A 26,081-nucleotide genomic window follows, 5' to 3' on the forward strand; every position below is an offset into this window, starting at 1 on the left:
GCTCTGGATACTCGCCACAGAATAAGATGGAAGAAAGCCACAGTAATACACCGCAGCAAGTTCAAGTATGAAAGACTATTCATGGAATCAGCCTCGGCCCTTAGGAACATGCCAAACCTCAACAAATTTGGATGCATGAAACTGCCCCAAATTTGGGAAACTTTTATCAAAAGAACTTCAGCCCAAAGGCCAAGAACTACCAATATAGCCCGCCAGGGGGCACCATCAGGACTTTAGGAAAACGCTAGCGTCCTAGCCTCAGTCTCATTTGTTGTATTAGTACTTGTGTGCACGTGTCCTTTTAGTAAGTTCCCAAGAAGATGGCAACGTAACGTTCGCCGAAATATCGGAAAGTGTATATTAAAGTTTATTTAATCTATATTTCCAGTATACGCTGTCAATTCCTTAAATATTAGTTATTGATTATATATATCTTCACCAAATCTCCCTATGTTTTGTATTTCCTGTTACATATTCTGGCATTCGAATCCCCTGCTACTTTTTTTATCTTATTTGTTTTATCTATGATTTTCTGCAGGTCCTTATAAAAGATTTTACTGTCTTCTTCTTTTCTCTCTTCTGGTGCATATGCCCTAATTATTGTTTTGTGACCTCTTAATGTTTTGAGTCTAATTTCTATTAGTCTTTCAGTCCAGTAGGTTACAATATTGTTCTTCATAGATTTGTGTATCATTATACCTGCTTTTGTTCTTTCTTCTTTTTTAACTCCACTATAGATTTGTATATAGTTATTTGTTTCTTTGGTATCTTGATACTTTTTTCAAAACAAAATATTTTATTTTAGTTTTTAATTTTTCAAAATCTCTAATGCATTTGATTCATCATTTTCCTTGTTTTCCTATTTTATTTGTGTTTCATTTTCATCATCAACAAATTCCTGCCATATACCCTCGAGGAGTGTACAGGATATGATAGTACTACATGAAAAAAATTACATCATTACTAACTTCCTATCTACAATTTTCCTCCAAATCAGTCTGTTACTTGTCAACACTTTAACATCAGATCTTATATTTCTATCGTCTAAGGCACTTTGTACCATATCATTCCAAATATCTTGGTCTTCCTCTGGGTTGTTTTGCTGCCAACCTGGCAGAGAACACTTGTTTTGCTAATCTTTCTTCGCCCATTCTGTTTAAGTGACCATACAGGAATGCGTTAGCAGAGATTAGCTCTGTTAACGCATTCCTGGATGCTGACAATGTCAAGTTCTTTCCTAATTTCCTCGTTTTTAATATGATATTGCCATTGAAGCCATCTGTTCACGCCTATAATTTTTCTCAGGACTCTCATATCTGCGGTCTCTAGTCTTTGGTTAAGTGTTTTACTTCTGACCCAGCTCTCAGATCCATAAGTTAAACCTGGTTTGAACACTGTCTTGTATACAGCTAATTTAGTGTTCCGACTAATTTCTCTCTTATTCCATGTGAATTTATTCAATTGACTTCCTATCCTTTTTATGTCAGCTTACAAGTATGGTTATGTTCTCCATGTCAGGGGACTAGCCTGACGATGGAATAGTTCAGTGGTAGGGCTGCTACCTTAAGGCTTCTGAACTCGCCTTCTTCCGAATTTAAACCCATAGGAGGAATAGGGTATATTGAAGGGGAAAGGGTAGATTATAGAAGAAATATAGTAAGGTTTATAGAGAGGACATAGTTGTAAGGCCAGAAATGAAAAGACCCCATGGCCCTTGAGTACTCTAATAGCACAAGGGTCATAAAGTAAGAAGAGTTGGCTGATAAGGCCTTATAGGAAAGATTAAAGTAAGTGGGTCTTCCTCAAAGTAGAAGAAGGAGAGGATAGATCCAGCTAGGGGTCCATGAGAGTGCTGCTTCCCTTACAATCAAGATGATTGCCCCTTATGGCCCTGTTGGTCCACAAGTCCTTATTCAGTATATTCGGACCACCCCACCATATATATATATACACACACGCACGCGCATGTACACACACACACACATGGTGGGTTCCCCTATCTGCCACCCAGGGGGCGCGCTCTCTAGGGGTTACAGGGTCCCCTGAGAGGAAAAAAATTAAAAAATATAAACATAGATGGATGGAACACGTCCAAAGAATGAAAACAGAAAGATTACCAAAACAAGCCTTAAAGTACAAGCCATTAGGAAAAAGAAAACCAGGACGTCCTCTTAAACGATTCAACGATGACTTCTAAGGCCGGAACAGGCCATATTAGGCCTGAATCCTTGATACGTATGATGATGATGACTTCCTATCCTACCAGCTTTGCTGAATCTGTTGTCTATTTCTATATTTAATTTACCATCTTCAGTAAAAATTGTGCCTAAGTAGCTGAAATGTTTCACTTGTTCCACAGGTTCTCCATTCACAACACAGTTGACATTTTCAGTGACTGCCTATTTTCATTGTCTTTGTCTTTTTATTGCTGACCTTCATACCATATCTATTACAACAGCTATTCAATTTAGTCAGAGAGTCTTGCAGACTTTTAGCAGATTTATTTAGAAGTATAACATCATCTGCATAAAGCAAAGAGCTGACATTAACATATCCAATTTTGATATCATGTTTAATACCACTTCCCTTCATAATGTGATCCATATAGATAATGAATAACAGAGGGGATAATGTACATCCTTGTCTCACACCAGATTTAACATTAAACCATCTTCCTGCACTTCCTTCAATTCTAACTGCTGACTTACAACTCAAATAAAGACTAAGTATTGCTTGATATAATGCCCCATTGACACCATATAACTGTAGCGTATTGAATAGCTTCTCTCTTGGCACCTTGTCATATGCCTTTTCCAAATCGACAAAACTTAAATACAGATCTCTGTTATATTCCTATGCTTTCTCGACTATTTGTCATAAAGTGAAGATCTGATCCTGACAGCCTCTATTTGGCTTGAATCCGGCTTGTTCTTCACCAAGCTTTTCTTCCACAATTCTTCTCAACCATTTCTCAAGTATACTTGCATAGATCTTGCCAGGAACACTCAGTAGGGAAATACCTCTGTAATTCTCGCATTCAGTTTTATTTCCCTTTTTATATATGGGTACTATGAGAGCTCTACTCCAATCATCGGGAATTCGTCCCTCTGTCCAGGCTTTCTGAACTATGCAGTGCAGCCACTGTAAGACTCTTATACCACCATACTTCAACATTTCTGGTCGAATATCATCTACTCCTGCTGCCTTTCCACATTTCAAACCTTTGATTGCTTTTTCTACTTCAAGTATTGATATGTATTCCTGACTGCATGCCTGGTCAGTGTTTTTTTTTTTTTTTTTACCACTGTGCTGTCATCACTGCTTGTTTCGTTTAGCAGTTTTTCAAAGTAATTACTCCATACTTCCAATATATCTTTTTCTCCCGTTTTCATGTCACCTTTATCATCTCTTTTTACAGTACTCTTTCCTCCATTCCTAAGCTACTTCAACAACCTCCAGAATATTTTATCACGTTCTTGATATTTATTTTCTATATTCTTGCCAAAGTCTTCCCATGACTTTTGTTTAGCTAGTTTTACACAGTGTTTAGCATTCTTGCATTTTTCTCTGTGTTCTCTAAGAGCACAAGCTGACTTATTTGCCAGGAACTTTTGATATGCTTTCTTCTTTTCCTTCACTGCCTCTTTAACTTCCTGTGTCCACCAGGGAGTTCTGATTTTTTTATCCTTGCAGACAACCTCACCACATGCCTCTCTGGCAGAATCAATTAATGCTTTCTTCAGAGTTTGCCACTGAATCTCCAAGGTTTGATTCCTAAACTCTTTCATTTTTCCTTCAATAATCTTTGTGTATTTTAGTCTACAGTTCACATCTGAGAGCTGCTCAAATTTTATTCGTTTTAAAACTTTCTTACATGTGATTCTTTTCAATATGAAATCCAATTTTATCCTGCTCAAGACTAAATAGTGATCACTTCCAATTTCAAATCCTCTGTACACTGTAGTGTCCTGCACCAGGGAGAAAACATCACTATCAACAATAACATAGTCAATGAGACTTTTCTTATTCCTTGCCTCTTCTCTCCATGTGAATTTGTGCACATTTTTATGTTGGAACATGGTGTTAGTAATAACCAGTCCATGTCCTGAGCAGAAATCCAACAGATATTTGCCATTATTATTAGCTTTGCTCTTTTCTCCAAATTTTCCCAAAATATTTTTTATATGTCTCACAATCATTTCCTACTCTGCTATTCAGATCCCCAACAAGGACCAACTTTTGCTTTTTCTAAAGCCTCAAAAAATTCCTCCACTTCTACCTTAGTAGAACCTTCTGTGGGACCATAGGCACAAATAAGTCTCATTGTCCAGTTCCCCATTCTCATATTTGCCCACATTACTCTACTTGAGACTGACTGCCATTGAAGAAGATTAGCCTCGTATTTTGTGTTGAATACTATGGCTACTCCTTCTTTTCCTTGATTGTCATTGCCTGAATATAACATTTTGTATTTATTGCTCAGAAAGATCTCACCAGTTTTGGTCTTTTTTGTTTCAGTCACCCCTATTATGTCGATCTGGTACTTATCTAATTCCTCAGCTAGCTCCATTTCTTTGCCATTCAGGCTTCTTACATTGATAGTACCGATCTTTAACTCTGGTGATTTTGAGTTGGGGTTTGTTTTCAGATTTGTTCCAGTAGCTGACTTTTCGCTGTTCGCCCTGGTTCCCTGGCGAAAACAACGGGGGCCTTGTTTAACCGGGCGACGCCCCAGCCGGCATGAAATTTTGTCATGTCGTACTATCATTTTTTATTTTGGTTTAACCAATAAGAATACAATTTGGTCAGCTAAATCCCAAATTGTCCCATCCTCGTTTGTTCAGTATTCAAGTAGATACCCAACAGGGTGCACCACGAGAAGTTGAGGATTGTACATTAGGTCAGAAGCCCTGGTCGGTTCACCGCATTCCTTTAAAGGCTATGTGGAGGTCTCCTCTCAGTTTTACAGCTTTGTCCCTTAAGCACCCCTTTACTTGGTTGCATATTTTTAGAAGGTGGGACCTTCTAAATGATCTTTTAATGTAAATTAAAATTTTATATTGGTCAGTTAACTTGGCTTCTAGGCAGGCAAGCAGTGTAGCTCTATTACCTAATAAGCTTTGCTATTTTTTGTTATTAGCTTGTGTATGTTGGGATCTGTAACAGCAAAGATCTTCCTATGATTCATTAGTAACAGAGGTATAGCCTTTTGTCTGCTTTTTGAATCGCCTCATGGGGAGGAGCAGTCAGTTTTTTATATTTTTCTCTAATCATAATTCTGACATAGGTATGTTTATAATGGTTTGGTCTTCTGTAGAACAGAAACTCCAATACTTAGAAAAATGGAATAGCATCTACCAATCAATTCATTGCACTATTGAACTTCTTTTACTTGATGCTTGGTGATGCAGATACATCACCCAGCCTCTCCATCTGAAAAGTCAAACCTAAGTATCATCAAAATCTTGATCAATCAAGCAAACGGTATTTGTTCCTCTTCTTTTTCTTTGCTGGTCCATGAACATAATCATGTCTGACTAATCTCCTCTTCAATGGATTTAATCACTCCTCAGTGATGTGTGTGTGTAGGGGGGGGGGGACTACCTGTGAAAGCATCATATTCAGAAACCATCTGCCGAATTTCCATTATATGGAGGAGTTTCCAAAAGAATCTGATGCAAATATAAAGCCAACATGACATAGACTCCACTTTGCCCATGAGCGCTGAAGATGGCACTTAGTCAAAACAGCTCATACCTGTACTCCCATTTTTTATCTCCTTTTTTTTTTTAATTTTGTAGTTTATTCTTGATACAAGACCATTCTGAAATCACTGTATGCATTTTTCAGTTTTTAGCCCACATTTTTAATTTCCATATATTTTTGATCGCTATTTTACCAAACCCCCTCCCCCCCCCCCCTTTTTTTTTTTTTGAAAAAAAAGTTCTAATATAATTTATTCAAATAATAGTCCTAAATGGTTTATAGTTCATTATTCATGTTTTATTTTAATGGTTTAAAGTTCAGTCATATATATATATATATACTTTTTTTATCAGTATATTTCTGATGCTGTTCCATAAAAAGTTAATGTTGAGGATTCTATAAAGGTATATCAAAAATTATTCATTTTATATTACTTTTCTTTTAATTTATGGTTTTATAATACATATCATCAATATTTTAATTTAAATAGAGTAAAAAAAAAAAGCCAATGATGTAATACAAGTGGTGCTCCTTATGAAAATAGGCAGAATAGCTATAAGTATCAATAAGACACTTGTTCTCGATGATGATGACATTTTCTTGTCATCATCATCCTCTGCATTTCCAGACTTATACTAACACTCTATTAAATATGCCATCATTGTTGTTGTTGCTGTTATTATTATATTTATTATTATTACACAGGGATCTCCATAGGATGTGAAGACTCATCATAGCAGTCCTGCTAAACATTTTACAAAGCACCAATCATCATTTGTCATCTTTTGCTTATCTGCATGTGATTAATACTTTGCTTAATACAAGTGATTGTTTCATTATTATTTTTCCAGCAAGTTCAACAGTTCTTTCAAACTAACATTCTCTGCTACAGTAATCATCCAAGATCCTTGATCCCTATACACCTCCATTATATACTTCCTAAGATAGTTATTCCTTGAAAAGTTAAGAAATTCTTTTTGATTGCTCCAGTCTGTTACCATAATTAAAATTGCCTATTATTATCATTCTTCTCTTGTTAGCTAAGACACTTTATTTATACATTTTCTCGTCATCACTCTCTGTATTTCCAGACTTATACTAACACTATTAAATATTCCATTACAGGTAACCCTCGTATAATGCAGTCTCGATATAACGTGGTCTACAAATTGTATTAACCCTTGTTCAACGCAGTTTTGATATAACGCAGTCTATAATTTCTAGTAACCGTTTATTTTATTTTTTCATATATTTTTCACTGCGGGACTTAAAAATCAAATTTTATCTTCGTTAAATTTGTGTCTGCTTGTATCGCGCAAGTAGTTATAAGTATCGAATTTAGTTTTATTTTATATATCCCTGAATAAGGTACTGTACAGAAGCTTTTGCAGTCTGTGTAATTCTCAACAAATAGTGCAGTTAGAGACAGTTGGAATAAAAACGGCACTAACTAATGAATCGCATGTCCCCTCTCACAGAATATAGACTCAAGCAAAACCATATGTTGCACTGAAACACAGTATCTAACTAAAACCTATTGTCCAATTTTTCAATTATGAGTGTTTCTTTTATTGCATTTGAAATTCTCTGATGTCATTATGACAGATCACAAAGGCTAACTTAAAATAAAATTCTATCAAGAATTGAAACATGCCATATAATGAGTGTGTGAGTTTGCCTGCCACCACAAACACAAACAAGCAGCCATAAAATTCAACCAAGGGTTGAAACTTTTGTGCGAGTTGAGCCAGTCGGTAATGAGAAGTTCCGCCCGAACGATAAATGACACCCTGTCGTGAATGTGTTAAAACTAATAGTGAATGCTGTTATGACAGTTTCAGGTGTTATGGAATTCGATTGAAGAGAATTAACATTTCAACTCAACACTTGTCGGTTGCCTTTGTCTTTGGGTCGCACGATCTTTTATTAATATTGTACCAATCATATGCACGTCTTTATAGCTGCTCTCTTGTGTAAAACAAAATTCAACTTGTACATATTGTAATAATTTTTTTTAAAAAAGTTGAATAATTTATAAGAATATAAAAGGATATCACCTGTAAATTGTTGACGTGCCAGCAAAATTCTCATACTTGCCACCTCAGGCATGAGTTCTATAGGTTTGCCATCTAGGGTTTACTGTATAAAGTGTTTATTGTTGAAAATTATCTTTGTTTTCTGCCAGAAAAGCGCATTAAAAATCATAAGTGTGTTATTCTCAAGCTGAGTAGTTTATTTTCTGGTGAGTTACATATGTAATGCTTTTTTTTTTATATATAAAAGTTTATTTTTATTGTAATGGCCACTAAAACTGCAATGAAAAAAATTTATAAATATTTATTCAAATGTTTACAAATTTATCTCAAAGTTTATAAACATTTAAAAGAACTTGATCAAGATTCTTCAGAAGAAATCTCCCAGCATGGATTTTGTGCCAGTAAGGGTTGGTTCGAAAACTTTAAAAAGCAGTTTTCTTTGTATAATCTTAAAATCCAGGGAGAATCAGCATCAGCAGACATTGAAGCTGCCAGGAAATACCCAGCAGAACTTTTTTAAAAATCATTGAAGGAGGTGGTTATAGTGCAGACCAGGTGTTCAATGCGGATGAATGTATAATTTTTATACGTTTATACTATGTGTATTTGTCTCATAGTTTGTTTTCTTAATTTACATGAATTACCTGAATTAAATAAAGATATTGTTTTTGTTGGATATGTCATTGTTGTTTATATAATTCAAAAAAAAAAAAACGATTTTGGAACCTAATCCTACTTTTTCTATGTGATCTAAGTCTCACATAACGCGATTTATATAACGCGGCATTTCTATGGAACCTAACATTCACATTATATGAGGATTACCTGTATTATTATTATTATTATTATTGTTACATGGAGATCTCCATATAGCGTAAAGACTCATCAGAGGAGTCCTACTAAATGTTTTACAAAGCACTATTCATCAAAAATCTAGTCCTCACCTCCCTCTTCCTCACACATAAGAATAACCACTAGGTTGAAGTAAGAGGATATCTCTGTTATCCCAGGGTTTATAGGGATAACCTATAAACTGGGTTATAGTGATCCTTCCCCATTAGCCATATTTAGAAAAAATTTTTTTTTTCTTTATTAATCTTATAAAACCCTTTTAGTAATTTATGTGTTGCTATCTTCTCCTTTTCTGCCTATACCGATTTCTGTACTTCACAAATCTTCAATCTATATTTATAAGCAGCATTTCATAGACAAACTACTGTCTTGGTCACCTGCCTCTGGATCCTCTTCCTAATCCTCATTCTGAAGAAATCCAAGTGACTAGATCTATGCACAGATCTAGTCACATATAAGTGTCCCATAACAGTCTTGTTATTAGTTCAATACTGACCATCCATCACCTGCTAATGCCTTTCACATAAAACAAAGATGATGGCAACCAAGCCCAATGGAGACAAAGCATTCAGGGCATGGGTAATACAGCACAATCAACCAATACCTATAAATTCAATGATGCTCTCAAATGTCACTGCTGTAGACCAGACATCACAGATGTCAAAAAAAGGTCATCTGTGCAATTTTTGTTGCTATTGTTTACATGCCCACTGCACAAAAATTGATAAACCAGCATATAAAATTCACATAAATCTGAACCAGACTTTTTTCTATCCATTGTGCCTTCCTTCAGTAAAACAGTTCCTGAAATGGGAAAACACATTGAAAACTTGGAGTAGTGCCTTGTTGTTATTGATGAAACTTTCTCTTGCAAAATCAAATCAATTGAGCGAAACTAGAACAGATCCACTATCAACACCTTCACAAAAAACTTACCTACTACCAATACCAGCCAGCTCCTTAGTCTCATCATATTAATGGCACATGACTTGATCAAGGCCAAAAACAAAAAAATACAGTGTTATTATCCTAAGCTTCCCCATCAAAAGTGACAAAATGTTGAAGGATGACATCACCAAACTAACTGAAAAATTTGGTTTTGATCCCAGGAAAATCACCAGGAACAAACTTCCAGCAACTTGTAAAAGTAACCTGTGACACACTGGTGAGCCCATCTGAACTAACAGCAGATGTGAAAAACCATAGTCACTTGTTCCCCTGTTATGTATATGAGCCCGGCTCAGCCTTACCGTCAGCCAAAGTGAACAAAGGCATCAACATCACCAACAACTTGAAGATAACAAATTGGTAGCAAAACATGGAATATAGACTACAAAAGAGGAATATTAGTGCCAAAATGGAGTACCACTAATAGCCATCTTGGAAACAAAAGTTCAAATTCTGCAGTGGGAACATTTGTAACTCACTCAATCAACAACAAACTCCATAGAGACTTCCAGATGATCCACTTCACCAATATACATGGTTTCAGCTCCAACAGCATCCACTTTCATCTCCGATCTTGCAAAACCCTGCAGATCGGAGATGAAATTCTTTTCCTAACAGAAACCCAAATTTGAGCCTCTACAAGTACTATCCATCTCACCTTTCCCAAGCATACACTCTTTAACTTGTTTTAGCTCAAGGGTGGCATACGTTCACTTTGACATACCAGGCCAGAGAACATTCAACTTAGAATCTCCCAATTATGATCTGTTGTTGCTGACAATCACTCTGCCTCACTCTGTTAAATTGCTGTTTCTACTGTACTAATAATGCCACCATTTATTCTTAAAGTTTCGGCTTCCTCTCCTTAAACGTTAAGGGCCTTCAGTCCAACTTCCTAACAGTAAGGTTATCTTCCTTGTAGATTTTAATGTCTACAGTACCAACTGGCTTTCCTTCTCCAACTAACAAACCAAGCAGGTAGAGACAGACATTTGCCATCACAGATGGCGAATTGTTTACATGTCCACCAGAGCACCAGATAGCCCCAGACACTCTAGACTTCTTCCTCACTGGTGATCCTTCCAAGTATGCTATGAAGGTTGCATCTCCCTTAGGTAATCCAGACCACAACCTTGTGCTTATCTCTTCTCTTACCAAGCAACACCTACATGGTCATTCCCACCAAGAGTCATCTAATATTATAAGAACACCAAGACCAAGTAGGATGACTTCTGTGCCCATTCCCTTGGTTGTATTATTATTCGCTTCAGTCTTCCAACACAAGCATATGCACCAAAGTAATCCCCTCCAGTATGAAAGTACTTATATCCCATTCCACACTAAATTCTAATCTCATAAGTAAGTTTTAGTTTACATTTAGTTTTTGCTCTCTGGAAGTCATCAGTGCATTGAAAACTGACTTCCAGAGAGCCAAAATCAGGAAACTTGCATCATGCCTATATGGCAGTCCTTTTAATCTCTTGTTGAAGCAGTTAACCATTACTTCTGCCTAACAGTGCTTCCGCAGCTAATGCACCCAGGTGGGCCTACTGCATCTTCATCCACTGAAAAAAACGAATTTCCTGGCATTATGTGCTTTTCCCGAAATGCAAGGGTAGATGATTTTGCTGAATGTCCCCAACCATTCCAAACACCCAAAATTCATGTCTTATTTGACCTTTCATCAGAAAGTGATCAAAAAAACTTGTCTAAACTAGATACCAAAAAGTCCCCTGGTTCTGATGTCATTCCTCCAATTGTCCTGAAGATTTGCACTCTAGAGAATTGACTCCTGTTCTGTGTCACCTCTTTATACTCTCTTACTCCACTGGTATCTACCCTACACCATGGAAATTAGTCCATGTCCAACCCATTCCTAAGAAGGGTGATAAATCCTTAGCATCCAACTGTTGCTCTCTTTCACCTAATAAACAACCATCAGTATGGATTCTGCCAATGCGGATCAAAACAGGGAATCTGCTCACCTATGTCACCCACCTCTGGAAAAGTACCTTGGAAAAGTTTGGCAAATGGTAAGTGGTTGTACTGGAAATCTCCAAGACTTCTGATCCAATCTGGCAGCAGGATTGATTAAGTAAGCTCCCATCATTTGATCTTTCCCATAGCTTCTGCAACTGAGTTGTCAGTTTTCTCACTGGAAAGTAAATAACCATCCACATGATAGCAAATGGTTCTTTACCTTCTATCTATGCAAATAATGCTGGGATTCCACAAGGTTCTGTTCTTTCACCCATCTTCTCTCTATATATATCAGTGACCTGCTCCAGTTGACCACCGGTCCAATACCACAGTTTTGCCGACAACGGTGCACTACATTCTTTCTTCCTTCTCACTTGACAACCTTTCACCACATAAACCATCACTACTCACAGAACAACAACCTCTACAACCTTAAATTCTGATCTCCAAACTGTTTTTCAATGGGGTTCAGATAACTTTGTCAATTTTATTGCAAACAAAACACTGTTCTGCCTTAATTCCCACAAAAAGGATCTCTATTTTCCAAGTCTTACCTTTGACAGTACCCAGCTCTCTAGGTCAGATGAGATTTCTCTCTAGGCAAAAACACATTACAACCATTGCCTCCTTGGCTTCCAAAAAAGTAAGATTCCTCTTTCACTCAAGATGTCACTTTACCGCTGAACAGGTATTAATCCTGTATAAGTCAAAAATCTGCTCATTCATCAAGTACTGCTCACACATCTAGGGCAGTGCCTCCCAAGAGCTAAAAATACTTTGAAGCAGCACAAAAGAGAACATACAGACTGATTAATGACTCATCTCTTGCCAGCTCACTCCAACTGCTCTCACACGGGTGTTTAGTATCTACTGCTTGTATCTTCTATATGGTAAATGTTCACCAGAATTAGCCTCAATAATTTCAGTTTCTCTACCAACTCCATTGAAACATGAGCAGCTGACACCCTACACCCCTTCACAATCCAACACCATGCTCACAGAATAAGTTACTTCTCCTCCTCCTCCTCCTCCTCCTTCATTCCTACTGCTGCTCTATTCTGGAACAGCCTCCCCTCATATGTGTTTTCCAAGGAATACAAGGCACTTCACATCTAATGAACAAATTCCTTTTTTCTCAAATCTCTTCCATATACTGTACTAATGTAATATAGGTTTACCAACCAACCTCTCGTGTATGGGCCCAACAACAACAAAAAAAAAAAGTTTGCACATGGCAGTGAACATGAAATATCCTCACATCTAGGTTGCTTTTATGTCAGGAATGTTGACTTCACTTCAGTTTCCTCTTTATCTCAATAATACACATAACACATCCATTGCAGACATGTATATGTGTGCAATGGGTATGTTACCTTGCATGCATTATGAGAAGGATCATTATCCAGACTAGCTGCAATCTTTGAGTTCTCATCAAACTATATTTATTATATTCTAACCAAGTGAAAAAAAAACTTTCAATAAATTTATTATGGTATAATATATGCAAGTACCAAAATGGTACATGCATATAAAAAATATCACTTCTAAATTGATTTGGCTCTCCATATCACTAGGTTCCCACTAATCAGATGCTAATAAAGGTCTAAATCAGTCTCTGCATTTATCATTCCCATAATACATAGCACCAGTAAACAGATGTGCTGTGTATTAGAGGATATTGAGGCAATCTTATGTGAAGTCACCAGCCTTTGTATATAAGCAGCCTTGTCAGATATTTCATATGCCAACTTTTTTCGTCAAGTAGAATTCACTAAAAACAAAGACTTAATGAATTAATTGAAACTAAGAATTTGTACTATATATGCTACACTTTAGAGGAATTAGAGAAATTTGAAATCCCTATTCTACTCGATGTTTATTCATGTTTTGTTTTGTTTTTATAAAAAATAAAAGAATTTTCTTTTAGATTATGACTGCAGTTGCAGACCAAACTCTTTTGGGATCACAGTTACTTTTGGTTATAGGACAGAGAATTTGGTCTAATATATCAGGATCCCCAGATGCCACCTCAAAGTTGGCTTGTTTACCTCCAGAACTTTCTACATGGCTAAGAACACTGGTAAGGACATTTTAATATACTGCTAAATGAAATTGTTTTTCCATTAATGTTTTCATTTAAGTAACTTAAAATAATTTGTTAAAGCTTGTTCTAATGGTAAAAAGAAGAGGTTGTGCACAACAAGAAGAAAAAAAAAAGATTCTAAACTGTATCTAGTGTTGGTGAGCAATATCATTTAAGACATTTTAAACATACCAACTTCACATTTATCAATAGTAAAATTTTCACAAAAAAAAAAAAATCCAAAACTCAGAGCAGATTGAGCAGTGTTATGGATCTTATTTGTTTGAATATTTCCTGTAGTAATGTAGTCCCTGCCAAAATAACTGATCTTGCAATTATATATGTAAAACAAGGTTTGTGGGTTAGAAAGGCTAGTGATTAGATGGGATATGACAGAAACATATAAGTTATTAAAGGGGATTTTATATAATTGACACAGAAGACTCTTTCATTATGAGACAGAAAGAACAAGGGATCACCTCTGGAAATTGTGTAACAGTGTGATTAGCAAATATTTGAAGATTATATTTTTTGCATGAAGAGTTGTAAATGGATGGAATGGTTGCCAGAGTTGATTGTAAGTGCTTTCAAGGAGAGGTATGATAAGTATTGTGTGAACACTGTTTAATGCAGGCCTTGCATAATGACTCTTTGATTCCATGGAGATGCCCAAGAAAATATTTCAGCAGATCATCAAAATAATTGTATTTTTTTCCTTATAATATTTCTCCAGTACAGTAAACGTCCACCATAGCAAATACTGCTATAACAAACCTGCTCACACTAACATTTTACTAAGAACATATTACCAGAGCAGCACAGGCTTAATGGTATAAGGAAATTCACCAAACTTTCTATTATATAACAAACTATTCCTGTTGTGGTCCCTACAAGTTTGCTGTAGTGAAAGTTGACTATATACGTCATCCATTTCATCCATGAAGAAAGATCAAAAGGAATATACTTTCAAATGCCTTCACATAAATTTTATGTGAATGCAAATGCTCTTAGAAGATACCCTTTTAAAAAAGTGCATAAAATTACATTTTCTTGGCAAGATATTTTTAAAATTCCCAAAGTCCACATTATTTTGGACATATTATCTTCATGTTTATGAATGCTAAAATTGTTTATGTAAAATCTCACCTGTTAGCTTATTGTGCCTTAGTATTAACTGTGGAAGAATACAAGTTAGGTAATTCAGAACCCCATCTCTGGAAAGCAATTGTGGAGCTTTTTCAACTTAAATCAGTGATGATTACTGAAAGGCATTCACAAAACATCCATATCCAATGTGGGACTGAAACTCCCAACGAGCTGATTTAGAGGTGCCATTCTATGTGAAAGCATCAAATTAAAAATTAAATTAAAGCTGCATAATTTCATATTCTGATGGAAGTGAGTTATTGGATTATCCTATTCTTTAGAAGGAATAATTTTTTTTTTTTTTAATATATATTTTTTAGATTTTTTCCTAGTTTCCTATTATGTTTGCCATTTTATAAGCAGATCCAGAGAATTTTAACAGTTTCAGAAGGATTTAAAATTAATCACAGCTTACATTCCAGTTTGTGCAATTTCTGATTTTTGACTGGCATTTAAATGCTCATAGTGTATACTTTTTTTTCTTACTTTCAATTTCAGACAGGCTAGTTTTTTTTTGTTTTTTTTTTAAGATTCAAGCTGTTTTAGGTGTGCTTTTTTTAACTCATGAGTTCTCTTTTTCTCTATTTTGTACTCTATCCTAGGTTATATTCCCCAAGTCTTATTTTGTGTGTTTTATTTATGCATGTGGTGGAATATATATGCCCAAACTAATAGACAAGCTTCGGTGTCAAACGTTATTCATAACTTATTTTTAACAGCATTACAACATCAAAGAAAATAAATTATTAAAAAAAAAAAAAAAAAAAAAGAATATATTTTGCTGGATTTCAAACCAGCATCTTCAGGACATATTACAAGTTACAGTTAACACATGATAATGAGTAAGTGAAACAATTCAAACTGTAATTGACAAAAGATCTACAGTCCTAATTTGGCATCCTCTGATGTTGCAAAAAAGAAGTATTACAGCTATGTAGGAGTTGATCTTAAGATAACAGTCTCCTAAATTTTTGGCATATTAATACAACCATACTTGTTCAGGTTAGGAGAATGCTGCCTACTCATGGCTGACTCTAAAAATAATCTTTCTGACCTGTAATAGCATATTAGTTTTCTTCCATTTAATCCTGCGTGAAGGGATTGTTCAAAGCATGATCTGCCAGTCCTGACTTGCTATAATAATGGTAGTAAATGTGTTTTTTTTATGTTCTCCAAGGCAGATGTTAACAGAGCTTCCTATCAGTACATAGTAGGCCAAGTCACAGTGACATAGAACTTCATAACCTCCAGGATATGCTAAGAAATGGAGTTTATCCTTAGGAAAGCTGATCAGAGTTGCTAATTTAACCTGTGGTTTGAAGGTTGTATTTTATTAGTACTTTGGCTGAAAATGGACAATTTGGAAATAAGGTGATTATTTTTAAAACCTTCCAAAAATTCTGTAGATCTGCCAAATAAAAATGGCCACAAATCCCAGGGGAGAAAAAAATGTAAGAATGGAATGATAAAATAACTTGTTTTCATCAAAATAAAAAATTCTTCATCCCCCTAGATTGGGAAGATGTCATCCACAAAACGTAGCCAAATGTGAGGTCTGGGAGGAATGGTGTTAGAAATCCAATCCTCTTAATGCTCTAAAGGACCCTTTGCAGATATAATTTGTATATCAACTTCAAACCAATCCAGAAGTTGTGATCTTTCTTACCACTAATCAGAGATGCATTATCACCTTTATCCTTGCCAGGTGTTTATCAATACCCTGTTCTTGTCATCTTTGCTACTTTGGACAGACTTTCCATTCCGCTAGTATTAGAATTTAAGAGTATCATGATTATAGATGATCAAGAAAATAGACAATCAGATTTTAACCTACTGTAGTGTAGCATCGACACTAGACATAGTTCACTGGAACCATACTAAGATGCTACACTACAGCAGGTTCAAATCTGGTCATTCATTTTTCGAATCATGTGAAGTCCTACACACCATCTTAATCTTACTCAGACAGACTGTATACCTATCTCTAAGTTTTGGGAAATAATTGTTTATAATTTTTTAAAATTAATTATACATCTATACCCTTGTCTCTGAACTCTAATAGTGTTTCTTTCAACTTCTACAGCTGCGACCGAGACACATGATATTATAGACATGTTGTATGACTCATTCTTGTATTATGAGTCTTCTTACTGAATGAAGCTCATAACATATTAGTGAAATATATAGGAGAAATAAATACTTTTGGTTTTCTCTTACATGCGTAAAGCCATTATTTAAGAAATTGTACTGTCTGACATGCATGTTTCTGTTAATTGTTTAGTAATCGTATCCTTATCCATACTTGTTAGTGTGTTCTTCAATAACTATGTAATCCGATATGCCGTTTTGGCCAGTTTTGCATTATATCCTGTAAACTTCAATTCCTTGTCCACAGTAACTCCCAAATCCATTGCCTCATCAATTCCCTGTGGTTCAGTTTCATCAGTACACTACACAGCTTGTGATCTCTTCATCCCAAAGTGTGGACCTTACACTTGTTCATGTTAAACTGGCAGCTATTTATCATTGCTCAGTACTTCATCCTGTAAGATGATCCTGTAATCATCTTACAGGATCTTTACAGCATCACTGAATGTTGCTCTTCCCAGCTTTGTATCATCAGAAAAGAACTGAATATATCCCCTTAATTTTATTAAAATAATTATTTATTGTTTCCTTCTTTATACATCTGTATTACAATAGCTTTCTTAAAATCTGAGGAAAAAAAAACATGCCATTCATCACCAATACTGTTATATTCTCTCGTGTGTTATTGTTATTTTCAGTTTTGTATACTTGGATTGTAAGCATTAGGTCAAACATGCCTAGTATATCTAGTACAGTGTTTCTCAACCTGTGGTCTGCAGGCAGACTTAAATTAATTAAATAAATATATATTTTTTAGTTATCTAAACAAATTAAAATTGAATAAGTAAGTAAAAATTATTGAAATCAAATGGAGACTTAAAAAAAACAAATATCGTCAGAATGTTCAAAGGCAGAAGCAATAAAAGTATATTGTTGTTCACTTCACCCTTTTATATATTATTCGTCATTCTGTCACTAAATTTGTAGCGGCAAAATGACTATAATAAAACAGGGGTGAAGTGAACAATAATATAGTTTTATTGCTTCCGCCTTCCCTTGCTGTTTTGTCAGATTTGAAGTGAACATGTGTTATCCACATTTCAACCAATGGCTTGTTGTTTATTGATTTTTATTATTGAAGGTTTCCCTCCTTTAACCAAGGCTCAGCATATCTTGAGAAGTGCTAAGTGATACATGGACAAAATGTGTCCTGAGTTAACCCCAGTATATTTATATATTTTTTGGAAACGTTTTTTAATAATGGAAAAGTGGCTTGGAACTAGGAGTTTGAAAAGAAGGGCAAATGAAGCAGATGATGCTAACCCTAATTGTTATACAAGTGTTGTAACGGCGAGAAAATCTGATACTATTACAGAAGAAGAAATGAACAGTTCAAAGAAAAAATACAGTAGGAAATATAACAGTTCATATTTGGAATTCAGGTTTACTTGGTGTGGAGATGAAAGTGAACAGAAACCTCAATGTGTTATGAAGTGTTGTCGAACGAGTGCATGAAACCTGTGAAACTCTGACGATATTTAGAAACTAAACATTGTGATGTGAAAAATAAGCCAATTGAATTTTTTCAGCAATGCTTAGGGACATTAAATCATGGGAAAGATATAGTTTCTGCCATGGGTTCCATTAATAGGAAGCAGCCTATCTCTTAAGTTTACGCGTAGCGAAAACAGGGAAATCTCATTCTATTGGGGAAAATTTACTACTTCCAGCTATAAAAGAGTGTGGTAAAAACAATGTTTGGCAACAAGTTACTGAAAGATGTTGATTTGATTCCTCTTTCAAATGACACTTTCGGTCACAGAATTAATGATATGGCAGGTGGCGTAGAATCGCAGTTAATCGAAAGAGTTAAGAAGAGCCCTTATTATGCATTACAAATAGACAAGACTACTGATGTTACAAGCGATGCACAGTTAATATGTTACGTAAGATATGCACATGATAACAACATTCAAGATGATATTCTGTTTTGTACAACTTTGTCATCCCGAACAACTGGAGAAGAAATATTTCACACTCTCAATAATTACATAATACGCAAAGGGATCCAGTGGGAAAAATGTATAGGCTTCTGTTCAGATGGAGCTCGTGCCCTTACAGGCAGGCATAGTGGGGTTGTTTCTATGGTCAAGGAAGTAGCTCCGGATATGAATTGGGTACATTGTTTCATACATAGTTAAGCGTTAGCCTCCAAAGGAATGCCACCAGAATTTAAAACTGTGCTATATAACGCTGTAAAGCTAGTTAATTTTATTAAAGCTTGACCGTTAAATAACAGTTTATTTTCAGTACTCTGCGATGAAATGGGCAGTGAATATATACAACATTTGCTTCATTCTGAAATTCTCTGACTTTCCAGGAGTAAAGTACTAACAAGGTTATTTCAGTTAAGGCACGAAGTTTTATAATTTGTAAATCAACGTAATTCTCTGATTTTGCATCACTCCTTGTTGACGAAGCATGGATATCAATACTATCCTATCTTTCAGACATTTTTTCAAAAATCAAATGAACTAAATCTCCCTTAAGGGAAATTCTTTAACTGTTCTTGTTGCCAACGACAAAATAAAGGCATTCGAGAAAAAACTGGTTTCATGGATTAATTATGTAAAAGACAGACAATTTGCACCTTTTCTGACATTGGAAAAGGTGCAAATTCCACTAAAAAGGACTCCATTGAAAATGGAGTCCTTTTTATTGGAAAATTATATTTTTGTTGATTCTGAGTTTCTGGAAAGGGTTTGTGACCACCTCAAAAATCTGAAATGGAATTTCGAAACGTATTTTCCGAATAACTTTTATAAGAAATTTCTCTGGGTTCACGATCCATTTCAGGCTTGCAGTCACGAGAACGACCTTTCGTTATCGGAAAAAAGAACAGTTAATTGAGCTTTCAAGTGACAGTGGACTTAAAATGCAATTCCGTGATCATGGTTTGGCTCGATTTTGGATCTCGCCTTCAGTGAGAAGTGAATTTCCTGAATTATCTGAAGAAGCATTGAAAATCGTCATGCAGTTCTCTACAACTTATCTTTGTGAGAAAGGATTTTCATTGCTCCTTCAAATAAAAACAAAATACAGAAATCGTCTTCTTGTGTGTGCTGATCTTCGACTGAATTTGACCAATATTGAGCCAGATATCCAGCAACTCTGCAAGGGCCGAGAAGCTCAACCGTCTCATTAAAAGTAAGTAGTAACATAATCAGATCATATTATTTATTTGTTTAATAAAAATTAAAACTTTGTTCAATGATGATACACTTTTAATCGTTTATTTCCAATTTAATTAATTATGTTTTAATATGTATTCAAACCATGCTTTTAGATTTATTATGTTATAAATAGCACAGTTTTTTCGAAATGTTGGTAATGCCTACTTAGATTTTTAAAAAAATTACGAAAAGTCATAATGACATATAGAGAAATAAATTAAAAACACGATGTTTATTTTTGAAGTAAAACTTTAATTCCAACATTCTAAAATGTTAGTTTTCTAGGTGCAAAATCGTCAATGACATTGTCGAAGTCTATTTCATCACTCAGTTGCTGTTTTTTAGACAGTAAGGCAAGATTTCTTAAACGCCAAAAAAGTACCTCATGGGCCGGTTTGCCCCCCCCCCCCCCCACCAGCTATGCCTCTCTAACTTAGTGGTTTGTAGAATTGTTTTCAGCATTTTACTGGTCCTTGGCCTTAGAAAGGTTGAGAAATGCTGATCTAGTATATTTACTCTCAAATAGATCCTCGAATGAGCCTTTGAAAATTTAATATGAGCTACTAATGTGACTCCTTATTACTTTAACTGATCCTTCCTTACATTTGACCCTCTTTTGTCCTTTCTTAACTCTATCCCTAGTTCCCTCTGCATGCAAAGCAGGCCTTAAGGTTACTATTGTGTCCGATTTACGATTTGCAGGTCACCAAAATTCTCGTACTTCTCAACTAGACAAATTTGTTTATCGACTGCGCCAGCCTGATTGAATTAATATAGTCTGAGAATTTTAGGAAGGGAAACATAAGCAAAATTACAGCTAAATTACATCTACTCATGCAGCATGTTGTGGCAGTTCTCTATCAGTTTTGCACACAGGTTCGCAATTATTTCGAGATAGTGCATTAGCAAAAGACCGGACAAAGTTATTAATCAAATAAAACAAGTTTATTGCTAACTAGTATGAGGTTACAAGTAATACATTCATGAGGAGGAAACTACTTCTCATGACTAAACTATACTGAATCAGTTTAACATGCATGCATTTAATAGTTAAACACATAGCTCTCGCGTAACTTTAGGATGATATTCAACAAATTTACAATATAGGAGCAGTTATCCCCTTATTTCTAATCTAATTTAGTTCCTTCCATTCTTTGTACACAATCATAACATTTTACTCTTGCATATCTACAGCTCTAAACTCAAATTCACACCAACTCCTTTCTGTAAGCTCGAATATCACTCATGCTAATACTAATCTTATACATCTAAAAAAAATAAAACATTAACAAAACGTGCCTACTCACAGTACCTTTTACATTCACAGTCCAGTCAATATTTCAGTCTGGATCTCTTGCCTTTGTTCCTTTAGTTCAGGGTACAATAGTCTCTTGGGCACTCCATATACAATTACGGTGTTCTAAGCTAGGGGTTCGGATGATATCCTTTCTTCTAACTTCCTACGATGATGGCCGTTTCTACCCTCGCTGATCAGTCACTTGATCTTTATCGGGGAGAACTTACATCCATGCAGCGGGTCTTGTCCTGGAAACAGGACAAGATATCGAGGAGATATTCCGTTGACACAACCGCTACAATTTTCCATCGGGTTGCTAGCATTGAAGCAGGAACCCCACAGGTATGGCCTCATCTCCTCACCATCAGAACTGGATCCTCTGAGCAGGGTAAAGGACAAACGAAAAGAGAGCCTCAGTCCCCTTAAATATTTTTCTAATCCTTTGTTTCAATACTGAAGTTTTCCTGATTGTCCCTTTGTATGATGACGTCACTTTGCCTCCCTCTCCCCCCCCCCCCTTCAAACCTCTCTAATGTGGGTGCTTAATTTTGTTTGCAAGACCTTGCAAACTTTTACTTTTGCTGATTCACCTTTCTAATCTTGTTAATCACCTCTCTTTAGTTTTTCATACAACTTTCAACAGGAATTATTTTGTGCACTTTACAAGAATATACAGTATTATTTAATTATTATTCTAATTTTACATTTTTTTATTATATATACATGTTTGAAACCCCTGTAAAACCGAGCCCAATAAGTTAATTAATTTAACGTATCATGCGAGATTTTACAATATAATGTTCAAAATACACGGTACAGAATTCATTGTATACATGTGACATTTTAACATTTATTAACATTAACACAAAGTATAATGCAGTACATATAGCACAATACAAGATGAAATAAAATACTGATATAAGTAATTAATATATGTAATATAGTATGCCATTAATATAATAGTACAAATGAGACAAAAGTATAATATGGGATGATATTCAATATAAGACAAACATTTACAATATGGAATGATAAAACATACAAGATAGGATTGACAATAATAAATATAATTACATGTGTGTAACCAAAGGCAATTGCCATAGTGGTTTTCTAGAAGAATGAATAAATATGGATGGGGGCATTGGTATGTTGGGATCGGCTCGCGTGAGCCGGTTGTAAAAATTTTATCAAATTTAGCAAGCCAGTTGTTAATGTTTTTAAGTTGGGTGAGCCGGTTATTAAAATTCTTTATGAAAGGATGAATGATAATATATACTTTTTCTCATAAATATTTTGGAATTGTATAATAAACACATATTATTATTATTATCATCAAAAATAAATGCATAAAGGAGAATTCACAAAACACAAACTCAATTTACGAATGGGAATTTGGAAACTATTTTATTTACTGAACAATGTCCGTATTCATTAAAACACAAACACTTTATCAAAACTTCCGTACTGGGCATTTGAATAAACAATAATGCCTTATTTTTCGGCGAATTTCCAAGAACTTGCAACATTAAGTTCTTGGAAATACAACATTGTTGCACTATTGATAAATATAAAAATTCGTTGCAATGACTACAGTCTCTGGTTGTTTGATCAACTACTCACGGTGTATAATTGTGCCAGTCATAAAAACGAATGGTAATATTAGTGTTACATTTTTTTATTTTGTTCAGGATTTCATTTGATAATATATAATAATAATAATCATCGTAGGTAAGTTATAGGTACAGTAATCCCTCGATTAGTTTTTTCCTATACTCAAATTTGATTAGTGTGCCTATATACATCTTAAAAATAAATGTTGCAGATTTTAAAAATTTTCTATCTATACATTTTTATGGCTAACTATTTTAAAAAATCACTCACCAGAATGAAATAATTTCGACCGATTTAAAACATTTTACAAAGTTATTTTTAATGGCATACTACACTATATTCCAAATTTTTACCGCCAAAATTTATGTCGTCTGCTATAGTATGCCCACAGATTCGAGACCCTTCGACACTTCTGCGCATATCACAGAAAGGAGAATCCATTCCGATAATAGGGTAATCAATCTGTCTTCTGGGATGAGTTTATTATTACACATCGGAAAATTAACTTCTCTTTTATGATCATTGTAGTTTTTAAAGTGTAACTATTTTGCTTGTATAACAGTTGTGAAATTTTATCTATAAAGCATGTGATTTCACGTGTTGGCAACCAATTCGTACTTCATTTCTTTCTCCCCTTCAATGATAACGTCCAAGAGTTAATTAAATCTCATTCTGAAGAATTGAGTGATTCCGACCTGCTAAATTTAGATGCACAGCAGGAAGATCCCGAAGAATATGAAGAAAATTTAACCATTTTAACCATAATAAAATGCTTGCCAAACTACGTTAGCTCAATTCTTTGTTAAGAAGTAGAATAATAAATTTATATTCTGAATATTTTTTATTGTTTTTCAGCTTCGTGGTTTTCCTTTATTAACTAGACCCTGAGACATACCCTAATTCTTTTATATAATTAATTAAGGGTCAAAAAAGAAATCTGAGGAACTAATTATACATTTTCCCATAGGTTATTATATTTGATTAATGCGTCTGTTTTAAAAGAATGCATTAGGCGCACTAATCGAGGGATTGCTGTATATTGATATATAAGTTATAAGATAGGTAAGTTGTAGGCAATATAGAAAAATTTTCTTTATATGTTTTTATTTCGTTTTTTTTTGTTTTGTTTTGTTTATAATTAAAATAATTTTAATCAGGGTTAGAGTTTTGCAGTTGAAAAAGAGGATAGCCATTAGTTGAAAAAATGAAATAGAAATAAGCAACAATAAATATTCTTCTGTTTGCTTAAATTCAATATTTGGCATGAAACTCTCTGATTCCAATCTTTGAGTTTCTTATTCAGTTTTAAAACAATGTGGGATCTAATATCCCCTTAATTTAATTAATCTTCTGTTTTTTAATAAATGTATGTAAGAACAACATAATGCCTTTCCATTAGAAAAATGTGACTGTCACATAAAGCGAGCAGGTTGTTAAAAATTTACCAACACACCACTGGATGGGGGTAGATACAGTATATAGATATTCATGATTATTAGATTATAGGTCAGCATATCCATGATTATTAGATTATGAAGCTTATTTAATACATAATTCTTAGAATAAATATATACATAGACACACAATCTGGTATTTTTGGTATATAATTATTGTTTCATTTGTTAGCAATTTTATTTTATGTGCCTGAAACATATTTCAACGTTCTTTTCTTTTTTTTCTAGAAGTTTTCTTTTGCATGTTTGATCTTTTCCTTTAAAATTTTCGCAAAATTTCTGTAGTAATTTTCATAGACTATATTGTATGGATTGTTTTTGTGCTTATTGTAAAGTTTTCCTTTCATCCTTATCATGTTTTTTTAATTCATTACCAATCCTGAATTTGTATAGTTTTTTTTTTTCCATTCTTTGTTTTATAGTACCTGAATTCTAAAGCCAATCTATTTCTTATAAATATATAATCAATGCATCTTACCAAGTTATTCACTTCCCTTGTATTACCATCTGCATTCCTCAGTAGTGCTTTCAGTTTTGCATAAGTCCAAATTTATGTTGTGTACTAAAACAGTATTATTGTGTTTTGATGAGTTTAGGACATTATCTAACTCAATTAGGAATATGTTAGTTGGTACATCATGGACTTGATAAATTGCTAAAACCAGTATATCCATCAATTTTGATGAATTTATTATATAATTGATTTACATCTGATTGGTTATCATACTAGGTAATAATTTTTATACATTTATCAAACATGTAACTGAATCCAATTGGAGTCTTTTGATCAGCATAGTTTGAACTGGTGCCATCTGACAATGAGAGTAGTATAGAATGATGTATAGTATAGAACATCATTCTATACTACATCTATTTCAGAATGATGGTCTGAAACTTTGCTAAAATAGAGTGCTAAAGATATATCTAAAGCCAATCTATTTCTTATAAATATATAATCAATGCATCTTACCGAGTTATTCACTTTCCTTGTATTACCATCTATGTAAGATAAGAACCCATGAGAGTACAATATATTTTCACATTCCTCAGGTGCTTTCAGTTTTGCATAAGTCCAATTTTATGTTGTCTACTAAAACAATGTTATTGGGTTTTGATGAGTTTAGGACATTATCTAACTCAATTAGGAATATGTTAGTTGGTACATCATGGACGTGATAAATTGCTAAAACCAGTATATCCATCAATGTATCGAGAACCATTATGGATTCTGCACTGTGCATATTTACATTAAAATTGTTTAAGTTAAATTTGTTTTTCATAGTATACATAATTATACCTCCTGAACAATTATAATCTCCACAATCATAATACATATCATAGCCATTTAAAGAGTAACTACTAATTTCAAATTGTTTTATCTACATATACTACATATATTTCACTTAATATATCAATATACTTCTGCAAAGAGTAACGAAACATTCTCAAAATTGGACTTAAGTGATCTAATATTTACGTGGTACAAGTTGATGCTTATTTTTGGATTGGAACACTTTTCCAAAAAAAAAGATTTTTACCAAGTTAAGATTGTGGAACTGTTCACAGAAGCACTCCACACTAGGTTATCCAAGTGACCTGTTATATCCATATGTGTTTGTTCATAGTGAAGAATTTATGGAGACACAA

At 34.4% G+C, this 26,081-nt stretch overlaps 1 protein-coding gene across 2 annotated transcripts in view; it reads left to right on the forward strand.

Moving 5' to 3' along the window:
• Nucleotides 1-26,081, forward strand: part of Rab3-GAP (Rab3 GTPase activating protein) — a 732,105-nt gene that overhangs the window by 655,029 nt on the left and 50,995 nt on the right. For both annotated transcript variants that reach the window (XM_090399255.1, XM_090399256.1), the window contains one exon: nt 13,450-13,602. In XM_090399255.1, coding sequence (XP_090255381.1) covers nt 13,450-13,602 — 153 coding nt within the window. The remainder of the gene's footprint in view (nt 1-13,449; nt 13,603-26,081) is intronic.

The sequence above is a fragment of the Typopeltis vanoorti genome, chromosome 10 (genome assembly GCF_054136105.1).
Source record: "Typopeltis vanoorti isolate ZY-2024b chromosome 10, IOZ_Tvanoo_1.0, whole genome shotgun sequence".
Classification (NCBI taxonomy): domain Eukaryota; kingdom Metazoa; phylum Arthropoda; class Arachnida; order Uropygi; family Thelyphonidae; genus Typopeltis; species Typopeltis vanoorti.